General features: G+C 57.3%; 1 protein-coding gene across 4 annotated transcripts; it reads right to left on the reverse strand.

Annotated features, from left to right (window-relative positions):
- Positions 1-1,469: 1,469 nt before the first annotated feature.
- SNCB (synuclein beta) lies at positions 1,470-11,704 on the reverse strand. 4 transcript variants are annotated; one of them, XM_073994772.1, is made up of 6 exons: positions 11,456-11,704; positions 10,712-10,841; positions 7,926-7,955; positions 7,594-7,712; positions 2,477-2,566; positions 1,470-2,106 (listed from the first exon to the last, which is right to left on the reverse strand). In XM_073994772.1, the coding sequence occupies exons 2-6, from the start codon at positions 10,830-10,832 to the stop codon at positions 2,074-2,076; spliced, it is 393 nt and encodes a 130-aa protein (XP_073850873.1). In that variant the 5' UTR covers positions 10,833-10,841; positions 11,456-11,704; the 3' UTR covers positions 1,470-2,073. The 4 variants fall into 4 exon arrangements, with proteins under 4 accessions (XP_073850873.1, XP_005558659.1, XP_015307763.1 ...); XM_005558602.4 differs by having other exon boundaries at positions 7,914-7,955; XM_015452277.3 differs by lacking the exon at positions 1,470-2,106 and having other exon boundaries at positions 2,375-2,566.
- Between the last annotated feature and the right edge of the window lie 65 nt (positions 11,705-11,769).

The raw sequence follows: 11,769 nt of genomic DNA on the forward strand, positions 1-11,769 counted from the left end.
TTAAAACCTTGTGCTCGCAAATCAAACATATCTACAGGCCAAATTCAGCCTGAGGGCCACGAATTTGCAATCCCCACGGATTGTGGTTGTGAGAAGCATCTTAATTCAACCAAAAGGGATCTGGAGCGCGTGACATCCTCACGTAAGTGACTCAGAGAATCCAAGACCACCGGTTTGTTCCCCGCGCCCCCCCCCCCCACCCCCCGCACCCCGTCTGCCAGCTGCCTCCTACTTCAGGAAATAAAGGTCCCTACCCTGCGGGCCAAGGTGACCTGAGCAGAACGGTCTCCCGCAGCGTTCAAGGCCTTCTTCCCAGCTTGGCACCACTTCTCGCCTCCAACAACTTAGGGAAAGAGGCGCTAACACTCGGGGGCTAACTGAATAGAGCAAACTTCTTCCAGCTAGGGGCTGGAGGGCGACGCAGTCTTGCGGCACGGAATTGAGGTCGCACCGAGGTTTAGAATAGGGTAGGGTCTTGCGCAGGCGAGTTTGGGGGCCTCTGCGGCACAGCCACGCCAATATCCCGTCCGGGTGGGGGCGGGGCCTCTGTGCAAGCTCGGAAATAAGGCCTCTGCGGCAAGAGGGCAGGGGCGGGGCCTCGAGCGGGGAGTGCCTGTGCCAATAAAGGCAGCACATGGGGGGGCGGTGCCTCAGCGCGGAGCCAGCAGTATCTCCGCCTCCATCTGTCTCACTCTGAGGCGGTGTTGGGGGCCCCCTAGTGCTGATCCTGATCCGCTCAAGGCTCCCAGGCGGCATCCCAGACCTTTGCGGGCCCTCGCCCACCTCAAACTTTTGGCCTCAAACATTCCGGCGCCTTCGTGGGGGTGGGAGGGTGGAGCACCGGAGGCCAGGGCTCTGCTGGCTCCAGGGGCAGTTGCCCATTTCCCCTCCCCTTAGACAGGTTTTTCTGCGTTGGGTAGGTATGCGCGGGGCTTTGTGCGTGTCCACGTTCTGGAGTGGGAGAGGTCTTTCAGCGCTCGAATGGGAGCGCGCTGGTCTGCACGTGTTGGCCAGCGTGCGTGCACGCGTGTTTGCACGCTTGCGCAGCCAGAGTGCGCACACTCGGGTTCGCGCACTTGGACCCACGGACAGGCACGCGGGGTCCGCACGTGAGTGGGCATCGGCGCGCCTGCGCTGCCTGTGCGGCCAGATGTGAGCCCTTCCGCCCCAACACTGCGGCGTCATGGGGCTTCCCTAGATCCTGCACTCCCAGCTGGCACTTTAGGGACTAGCAGGCGGCGCCCGAGGCCACCTTCCCGCCTCCCAGCCCGGGGAGCACCCTCCCCGACCTGCCATCAGGGGACAGAGTAGAAGATGGAGACACGAAGCCAGAGGTGGCCAGTCTTGTACCTCGGCTGTGTGTGCCAGACCCCGAAGAGCGCAGAGGGGCAGACTGGGACCTGGAACACCCGCCGCCACGTGCCGCCCCCACCCGGCGCCCAGCCCAGCCCTGCCCGTGCGGCGCCGGCTACAGACAGATTAGCTTTATTCATGGACTCGCGGGGGGCGGCCGGGCCCACCCGCCCGGGACACGCTCACACGGGGGGGATGGGGACTCTCCATGCCACAATCACAACACACGACGCCCGCGTTCGGACCGGGCCGGCTGGGGGCGGTGGGAGGGGGGACATGGCACAGCCTGGCTCCTGGTTTTGGTTAAAAAAAAATGTTCTCGGAGTTAATGGGAGTGGGGCGGGGTGCTCTGAGGCTGCCCGGGGGCCCCTTGGAGAGCCACTGTCGGGGATCGGGGAGGAGCCGTCGCTTCGGATCTTCGTTTAAAAACACATAGAACATGCTACATCCGCGCAGACGCTGGACAGGAGGAGGCAACACTGCAGGGGCGAGGCTCCCAGCCGCGGCCGCAACCCCGGCCCTGTCCACGCCCCAGGGTTGGACGTGGGTGGGTAGGACAGACAGATGGACAGACACTAACACAGGCTCCGAGGAGGTTGCCTCAGAGCGGAAGGAAGATCTCGTGATTGGGGAGAAGGAGTCAAAGGACAGCCCTGGCTCTAGGGGGCGGGGCAGGGACAGGGACAGAATTGTGCTGCTGGTGGGGGCTGTCCTGGGCCCCTACGCCTCTGGCTCATACTCCTGATATTCCTCCTGCATCACAGGGATGGGGGTGAAGTAGAGAAGAGCAAAAGGGAGGAGGAGTTGGAGACCAAATGGCCAAGCCCTGGCCCAATAACCCTCTCCCTCAAGGAGGAATAGTACCTTCCCCTTTTCCTGGGCAGGGGAGGAGCCTGGAAGTTGGGGACAGCAGAGAATTCCTGGGCAGGGGTTCCTGGGGCCCAGCGCTAGACCCTATCTGCCCTCTCCTCCCTGCTCCCACCTCCTGGGGCCTGGGTTCTAGAAGAAGGGTGTCAAGCTCCCGGGCCCAACCATCTCATGCCAGGGATGTCCCACCCCAGCTAGGGACGGCAGCAATCATCCTGGATTCCCAAAGTCCCGCCCAGCCCTGCTGCCCCCTCACCTGGGGTGGATCCTCGTAACTCTCCCCTTCTGGCTCCATCAGGGGCTCAATCAGCGGTTCCTCAGCGGCTTCCTGGGCCACTTCCTCTGGCTGTGGGCAGAGAAGGGCAGGGCTGGTGAGGACAGCCAGGATGCCCCCCAAATACCCACACTGGGAAGCTTTGGGCTGGTTGGAGTGGGGAAGGCTAGGGTGGGTTGGCAGAGCAAGGATAATTTCTAATTCAGCTGTTTATTTGGAATGCCTTGGAAGTGGGAGGGAGGTTAAGGGGGAAATTCCCCTGAATCACAGTTGAAGTGACCGTGTGGAGCGGGAGCTGGCTCTCCACAGTGCTCCCCCCATGCATGGTGGCCTCTGCACTTCCACCATTTGGATACTCAGTCACCAGCTTATGCCTCATCCTTTGTGTCAGGCTCTGTTCTGGGCATCGGGACCCCAGAGATAACCCTGGGGGTTCCCCTGGGCTGAAGGGAGCTGGAGGCTCAGGGACAGGGCTGGGCAGGGGCTCTGAGCCATTCCCTGCTACCTTCCACTCATCCCTCCCCCAGGCCCTGTGTGGCCTCATTTCTTCAGCTGTTGCTATTTTAAGATAAGCTGGAAGCCACAGCTCGTGGTGTTGCTTGGATGTGTGAGCTAAGACTCTCCCCTCCCCACTGCGTCTGCTGCCCAGATAGGCGCAGACCAGCGGGCATGCATGTGGGCGGGCTGCCAGACACATGGCCAGACACCTGCAGACGACCACATGTATGTGAACAAACACGGGACCGAGCTGGCTGCACACACAAGCACACGCGACAGCCTGGGATCCATGTACAACCTGTGCAGGGCCTCCTGTGGGCTGGCACACACCTGGGATCCAGGAGCAATGGTGCGGAGGAAAGCCTGCCCTGACCACATCTGCACCCTGGGTGTCCCAGTCCCATCCAGGCAGCGTCAGCTCCTTCACATTACCTGTCTAGGTGGGCCCTGTGGGCACATGAGTTTCCAGCTCCTGACCTGGCTCATTTCCCCACTGCACAGATGGGTATGCCAAGGCCTAGGAAGTGGGGAAACGTTGTTTTGCCCCCAAGTCACCCAGTTATGACCAGAACCCAGGGATGGAATGTAGTGTTTAAAATGCCAGCTTAATAGCTGGGCACTGTGGCGCATGCCTGTAGTCCCAGCTACTTGGGAAGCTGAGGCAGGAGAATAGCTTGAACCCGGGAGGCGGAGGTTGTAGTGAGCCAAGATCGCACACTCCAGCCTAGGTAACAGAGTGAGAATCCATCTCAAAAAAAAAAAAAAAAAAAAAAAAAAGCCAGCTTGAGCACATTGTTTGGAAACAACCCAAATGTCCAACATGAGAAGAATGGATGTGTGCCTTGTGAGCTAATGACACAATGGAATACTACACAACAAGAATGAAGAACAACAATGCATACAAGAGCAGGGCTGAGTCTCACAAGCTTCCTGATGAATGGAGGAAGCCAGATACAGAATAGAAGAGCATGGACTTCATGATAACATTTTTTTTTGAGACAGAGTCTTGCTCTGCAGCCCAGGCTGGTGTGCAGTGGTGCAATCTCTGCTCACCGCAACCTTCGCCTCCTGGGTTCAAGCAATTCTCCTGCCTCAGCCTCCCAAGTAGCTAGGATTACAGGCATGTGCCACCATGTCCGGCTAATTTTTGTATTTTTAGTAGAGATGGAGTTTCGCCATGTTGGCCAGGCTATTCTCAAACTCATGACCTCAGGTGATCTTCCCACCTCGGCCTCCCAAAGTGCTGGGATTACAGGCATAAGCCACTGCGCCCAGCCTCATGATAACATTTACAATAAGTCAAAAAACACCCAACTAATTTTGTGCTGATAGAAGCCAGGAAGCAAGGCCAGGAAGAGTGGCTCATGCCTGTTACCACTCCCAGCATTTTGGGAGGCCGAGGTGGGCAGATCACTTGAGGTTAGGAGTTTGAGACTAGCCTGGCCAACATGATGAAACCCCGTCTCTACTGAAAATACAAAAATTAGCCAGGCATGGTGGTGCATGCCTGTAGTCTCAGTTACTCAGGAGGCTGAGGCAGGAGCATCGCTTGAACCCAAGAGGTGGAGGTTTCAGTGAGCTGAGATTGTGCCACTGTACTCCAGCCTGGGCAACAGAGTGAGACTCCATCTAAAACAAAAAGTCAGAAAGCAGTTCCCCTTGGAGGGGGATAGGCAGGGCCAGGACTAATGGGAGGCGGGTGAGGCTCCTGGAGTGCAGACGTCAGGGAGGCCTGGCCTCCCTCTCCTGGCCGTGCAAGTGAGACTCCATGAGCGAGTTCCCCAGACACCTCTTTTGTCTCCCCCTAGTCCTGGCCCTGGGGATAGGAACTGGAAGGGGTCACAAGGTGGGGTCCTGGGGGATAATGTTCTGTCTCGAGCTGGCTGCTGGTTACAAGGGGAATTCCCTTTGTGAATATTTCATGGAGCTGCCAGTTTTCTGCATGTACATTGTACTTCAATAAAAAGTTCACTTAAAAAAAATCCCATAGCCTGTAATCCCAGATACTTGGAGGGCTGAGGCAGGAGGATTGCTTGAGCCCAGGAGTTCAAGATCAGCCTGGGCAACATAGCAGGACCCCATCTCAGAAAACAAACAAACAACCCCAGCCTGGCCACCTGGTAGCTACCTGGCATCAGGCAAGTGATTTTGCTTCTACTCTCAGCAGCGTTGCATGGGAAACGAGGCTGGTGAGGATTCCATGATGATGGATGGAAAGCAAGCTTGAAGCAGAGAGTCTCAGAAATGCAGACCCAGGGTCTGCATGAGTCCCCCCATGCTGCTGGTGCCCAAGGAGCTGTTGTCTGGGTTATAACTCTACGATCTTGGGCTCCCTTGGGAGAGTAGACTTGAGGCGTCAACAAGCACCAGTAGGTGAAAGGTGACCAGACAGAAATGATTCTGTTCAACCACCCACATCACAAACAGCCTTGGGGCTGACAGAGAGGCTGCACCTGCCTCTCTTTTGCACCCCAGCTCACAGCACTAGGACTGGCCCTGTGCCATCACCAAGCAACTCCAGTGACATGGCCTGAGCTTATCCTCCTGACCACCTTATGAGGGAGGCAGGCAGGAACTGGGGTCTTGGGCAAGTGACTTCACTTCTCTAAACCTCAGTGTCTTCATCTGTAAAATGGGCTGGTTATGGTGCCATATAGGTACATTGTGAAGAGTCAATGAGTTAGTTCATGTAAAACATCTAGGACAGTGCCTGTTCATGAAAGAGATCAATGAATGGGAGTGATTATGGTAACATGATTATAAGAAATGGGAAGTCATGGCTGGGCGCAGTGGCTCATGCCTGTAATCCCAGCACTTTGGGAGGCCGAGGCAGGTGGATCACCTGAGGTCAGGAGTTCGAGACCAGCCTGGCCAACATGGTGAAACCCCGTCTCTACTAAAAACACAAAAAATTAGCTGGGCGTGGTAGCAGGTGCCTGTAATCCCAGCAACTTGGGAAGCTGAGGCAGGAGAATCTCTAGAATCCAGGAGGCAGAGGTTGTGCCATTGCACTCCAGCCTGGGCAACAAGAGCAAAATTCCATCTCAAAAATAAATAAATAAATAAAAAAGAAAAGAGACAGGGCTGGAACTAGAACTTCTGAGTCAAGACCCTGACTTCCAACAGTGGAAGGAATCAACTATGCAAAATGGCAGGAGTGGAGGGCAGCATGGGGTCTCCCACAGCCTGGTGGATGCACTCATGCTGAACGTACACTGGTCACCCAAACCAAACGCTGCAGAAGGAGCCCCCATCCCCATGGAGGCAGGGTCTGCACATGTCCGTGGACAGGCACAGAGCATCCACAGCTAATGCCTGCACACACATGTCATGGGGGTCCACTTCCAGGCACACCTGTGGTCACAGGATCCCCTGCAGGCAGACACAGACTGCTTGCGTGATCACGTGGCCACAGTCTCTTGCGGGGCACTCACAGTATGCAAACCCAGCTCTTTACATCCATGGTTCTCATAGTACGCTCCCTGGAACTGCAGCATCAACATCACCTGGGTACTTGTTAGAAATGCAAATCCTCCAGCCCCACCTCAGACCTACTGAATCAGAAATTGTAAGGATGGGGCCAATGATCTGTATTTTAACCCAGCCTCTTGGTGATTGATACACACTCAAGCTTTGAGAATATCTAATCTATATTATCTCCAATCTGCATAAGAGTCCTATTGTGTTCACTCACATTTTACAAGCGAACTATCGGGTTCAGAGACATGGTGGGACCTGCCCAGGGTCACGCAGCCGGGAAGTAGCGGAGTTAGGATTCAAACCCAGCTGAGGTTAGGGGTAGGTGGGTTCAGAGCTCACAACTCTTAATCCCCTTTTATCAGGGAGTCCTAGTAGGGGGATCTGTCTCCATGCACACATGAGTGGCCCCCAGGAAACACAACTGCACAGATCACACCCACCCCAGCACAGCTCCCACCTGCTCCAACCTGCCTCAGGGCCTTGGTACTTGCTGTTCCTATGGCCTGAAATTCGCTTGCCACACATCTCAAGGCTGCCTCTCTCATCCTTTGGGTTTCAGCTCAACTGGTTCTTCCTCAGAGAAGAACCAGTTGAATAAAATAGCCCTCTTACCCCTTGCCTGTCTGTCCCATTGCTCTCTCTGTCTTTTCTCTGTAGCACTTATCCCCGTGGAAAGCATCCTGCCTGCTGGCTTGCGTTTTACTATCATCCCCCACTACAATGTCAGCTGCAGGAACGTAGGAACCTATTCACTGCGGTAGCCTCCACGACAATTCCTCTCTGGCATGGATACTTGTTGAATGAAAAGAAATGAATGAACAATCATTGACACATGCAGACATGGCCAGTAGTCATCTGGGTCACGCTGGCAAGCACGATACACACAGACAGCCAGGTCTGGGGGTCCCCATCACTGGGAGCATCACACATCACACCCATGCACGCCTTTATTCAGATGCATTCTGAGCTGAGTCTAGCACGGCCCTGCAGGATGGCAGGCAAAGTAGCTTGTGTTCCATGCTGGTGGCAGGACTGGGGGGGCGGGGATGGTGACAGGTTTATTTGTGTGCCTGGTGTGTGTGTGTGTGTGCGCGCATGTGCGGGTCAGGAGGATCGCTTACCTTCAGATCAGTGGGGAATTCCTCCCTCTTCACCAGGCCTGTGGCTGCTGCGATGTTCCCTGCCCCAGAGAACACAGCTCCTCCCAGATGTGAGGCCTGTTCCTTGGTTTTTTCAGCCACTGGAGCAGGGAGGGGGTTGAGGAAGGGGTTTGGGAGCAAGGGGGAACCATCGATGCCCCACCTTGTATCCCGGGACCTGCCCTTCCCACAGCGCATTCCCGCAGAAGCCTTGGGGGTCTCCCCCGCCCCTGCCCTCTGGTTCCCGGCCAGATCACCGGCCTAAGTGAGAGAAGGGGCTGGTGCCAGGGCTGGGCTGGTACCTGAAGCCACACCTTGTACCACACCTTCTCGGGTCTTGCTTCCTGCAGGGAGAAAAAGCGGCACATTTAAGGGCTCTGTGCTGAGGGAACAGAAACTCCAGCACAGCATGGTGATGACAAAGTGGGCATCCCGTCACTGTCCCCACATCCTACAACCTGCACCCTCATGTTAACCCCCCTCTTATCACTGCACTGGGCCCCCACAGCTCTGTCTGCAGGAGTTGCAGTTCTCTCTTGCCTGACGCGATACCCCACCCCTCTAGTGGATGCTGGCTGAGGGCCGGTGCTGTGTAAGGTCCTCTGCCTGCCCCGTTGCACTTCGCTTTTCCCCAGCCCTGGGAGGCGGGTGCTGTTATTGTCCCTGTTCCACAGATGGAAGCTCAGTGTGGGTTCCGCCACTAGGAAGTGGCTGAACTGACATTCAAGTTCCGGCCTTTCTGGCCCTCAAACTTCAGCTACCAACCACTCTAACAGCATGTAGCCCAGGATGGGAGGCAGGTGGGGGGTGGGAGTAGGGGTGGAGCTGGGAGGCGACAAAGCTATATATTTGAAAGGTTCCCCTTGTGCCCAATGCACCACTGCCCACAGCCCACTGCCCCATTCCATTTCCTTTAAAGAGTCTCTTCTCCTAACAGGGGTGCAAACCCCTTCTTCTGGCCAAAATCGGGGGTGTCAGGCTCAGGGTGGGTCTAAAGGTGATGTGCAGATTGTGACTGGCACCCATGGCATTGGCTGGGCCTTCCTAGGAGGGTAGCACCTTAGTCACATCAAAATGGCTGGGGGCTGCTGGGAAGGCCAGAGGGCCTGATCTGGGCTGGAGGATGGAGCCGGAAACGGGGCGGGGAGTATCCCGTCTGACAATGTGGCAACACAGACAACAGTGATGGAGCCAGAACTGGGTGTCTAGGCAGGCTGAGCCTGGCAGGGGGTTGGGGTGAGAGGCTGGCGTGGGAAGACAGGGTTCTCAGGGCGACGGCCAACCAGCACCCAGAAACAGGAGGGGCAGGCTGCATGCTCCCCTTTCACTCCTCCCACAAAACATCAGTTTCCACCTACTCTGTGCCAGGCCCTGGACCAATCTCTCACTGTCTAAAGTGGGTAAGAGAACAGATTCAGTTCCTGGACCTCAAGTAGTGGGGAGAGGACTTCCAGCCTCCAAGGACTGTGTGAGGAGGGAAGGAACACTGCCTGGGCCTTGAGAAATGGGGAGCAGATAGACATCAGAAAGGAAATTGCAGAGGGTATCCCAGGCCCAGGGACCCACTTAGACAAGGCAGAGCAATGTGCTTTCAGGACAGTCCATGTGCCAGGAGCCATGGGTGTGGTGGGAAACGTAAATTGAGGCAGGACCATGAAGGGCATTGAATGCTAGGGTACAGGGAGCCGAGGCTTTAACTTGTAGGAACTGGGGTCCATCAGGGGCTCCCAGGCAGAGGGAGGAACAGGAAGTGCCAATCTAAGGGGAAGAGCAGTATGGCTTGGAGGGGCTGAGTCTATTATCAGAGAGACAATGTCAGGGAGCCAGAGGCCAGCAGGAATGAAAGACGTTGGGGAGGAGGCAGGAGGGAGGCCAGAGCTGGTATCAAGCAGACATGCAATTTAGCCTTCTCCCGGTCTCCACTGCCACCGCCCTCGTCCCTGCCACCCTCATCCTGTGGCTTTACCATCTCCCATCAGACCTCTCTGCAGTTGTTCTGTCCCCAGAGGCCCAAGCGACCTTTCTAAACTAATCACATCATGGCAGTCCCTTGCTTACAATCTCTCGTGGCCATGATAACAACGTTTTGCCCTGGCCTGCAAAGGGCCCTCGTGAACTGTCTCCTGCCCATCACTCTGACCTCACCTCCTACCACTACTTCCTGCCTTGCCCCCAGCTCACCCCAGGGCCTTTGCACCTGGCTTTTCTGCAGCCCTGCCCCCTCTTATTACTCAGGGATGAGGCATTCTCTTCGGGGAGCCACTGGATGTCAACTTGCACTACTGAAATGCTCTGTATCACCATCAGGAGAGCAGGAACCATTCTTTCCTGTTCATTGTGAAACCCCAGCATTCGCAGGAGGCCTGGCACATAATAAGTGGACACAAAATATTTTTCAAATGGCCACAATCCAAATATGCTACAACCCTGGGCAAGTTATCCAACCCTGGCCTTTCTCCTGATACCAGCCGGTGGTTGCAAGGAAAGCGGACGGGGAGGAGAGATGGCAACGGTAAGACCACAGGAGTGGTGATGCAGGCGGACCTGGAACACAACTCAACTCAGCCTTGGAGGTGCTGGAGGGAGGCGCCACAAGGGAAGGGGTGGGGCTTCCGACTCTATAAAGCTCGTTCAAACCCCAGTTTCAGCATTTACCAGCTGGGTGACCTTGGGCAAGGTACTTAGACCTCTGGGAAGCCCAGTTTCCCTTATCTGTAGAATGGGCTGGAGCATTAAATGAGGAAATGGATGTTATGACATTTTACCCAGTACTTGGCATACAGCAAGTGTTCAACACCAGGTAACTAGTAATAATGGTAATAAGGATAAGAAAAAGGAGGTTCTCTGCTTTCATCACTGCACCGGTCCCTGGCCTTTCAGCTGGAGCTCCCCCTCATCAGCCCGCCCCGTGTCCCCATTTCCGGATACAGACCCAGGCTTCTATGGGCTGGCTATGTCCCCCGTGACCCCTGCTGACCCCGCCCCATCTGCTGACTCATATTCTCCTGCCCAGAACCCCCCTTCTCGGGACCCGGCCCCAGCTCTACACTCTTGGGGGATCCCCAGCTCTGCAGCCCCAGAAACCCCGCCCCTCGCCCACCGACGTAGAGGACGCCCTCCTTGGTCTTCTCCGCTGCCTCGGTGACCCCCTGCTTGGTTTTCTCCGCGGCTGCCACAACGCCCTCCTTGGCCATGGACAGGCCCTTCATGAACACGTCCATCCTGGCGACCTGGGGAGGGCGATACACGGGCACCGGTGCTCTGGCCCCGCACCCTCACCCCAGCCCCTTCCGAGGGACGTGGGTCCCCTCCTCCTCCCGAGACCGCGGCGCCCTTCTGGACCCTGAGCCCCGTCCCGCTTTCCCCCATCCCACCCCACTCCCCAGTGCGAAGCCTCAGGGCCGCGGAGAGTCCTAGCGTCCTTGAAACCCGGGAATGCGGGAGGGGCCACTGCCTCTGTTATCCGGGCCCTGCAACCTGCAGCCCCGTGGAACCGGAGTGCTGGTTCGGCGCGAAGATCCAGGACCCGCCTGTACACGCACGGCAGAGTCACACGGTCATGCACACAAACATACACCACGGACAAGCTCACGTGCACACACAGGACACGCAGACGCTCCAACGCTCACGAACACCCCGACCCACACGGGCGCAGACACACGTCCCCACAGCCGCCCGGGCAGCTGCAAACACCGGAGCATACTCACATACTCCGGGGTGCACACTGATGTGCATCCTCCGGACCCCCCTCCATTTTCCATCCCCTTCCCCAGCTCCCTCCTGCCGCCTCAGTCCCCTCTCCACCCTCATCCCGTTCCCCATCCCCGGCGCGCGGCCGCCTCACCTGGATGCGGGGCCGGGGCTGGGGATGGAACGGTGGCTGCGGCGGGCGGACGCGGGGGCTCCGCTAGGCCGGGCCGGGGTGGACTAGGGGCCGGAGTGGGGATAGGGCCGGGGTCAGGCGCTTGGGTCGCGGGTCCTCAGCAGGAGCGCAGCAGTGCCCGGGTCTCCGGTGCGTCGCCAGCCACCGCTAGTTCCTCCCGCCCTGCGAGCTCGCGCGCTCCGGCTCCGGCTCTGGCGCTGCGGCAGCTCTGAGCTCAGCACCCGCCTGGCTGCCGCGCCGCCCCCTCGGCCTGACTGACAGGGGGCGGGGAGGGT

This window comes from Macaca fascicularis, chromosome 6 (genome assembly GCF_037993035.2).
Source record: "Macaca fascicularis isolate 582-1 chromosome 6, T2T-MFA8v1.1".
Lineage (NCBI taxonomy): Eukaryota > Metazoa > Chordata > Mammalia > Primates > Cercopithecidae > Macaca > Macaca fascicularis.

Excerpts from the sequence above, each read along its gene's own strand:
- SNCB (XM_015452276.3), bottom strand. The coding sequence starts at position 10,832 with ATGGACGTGTTCATGAAGGGCCTGTCCATGGCCAAGGAGGGCGTTGTG. Across the intron at positions 7,713-7,913 it reads GGTACAAGGTGTGGCTTCAG|TGGCTGAAAAAACCAAGGAA; the intron begins GTACCAGCCCAG and ends TCCCTGCTCCAG. Across the intron at positions 2,567-7,593 it reads AATTCCCCACTGATCTGAAG|CCAGAGGAAGTGGCCCAGGA; the intron begins GTAAGCGATCCT and ends CTCTGCCCACAG.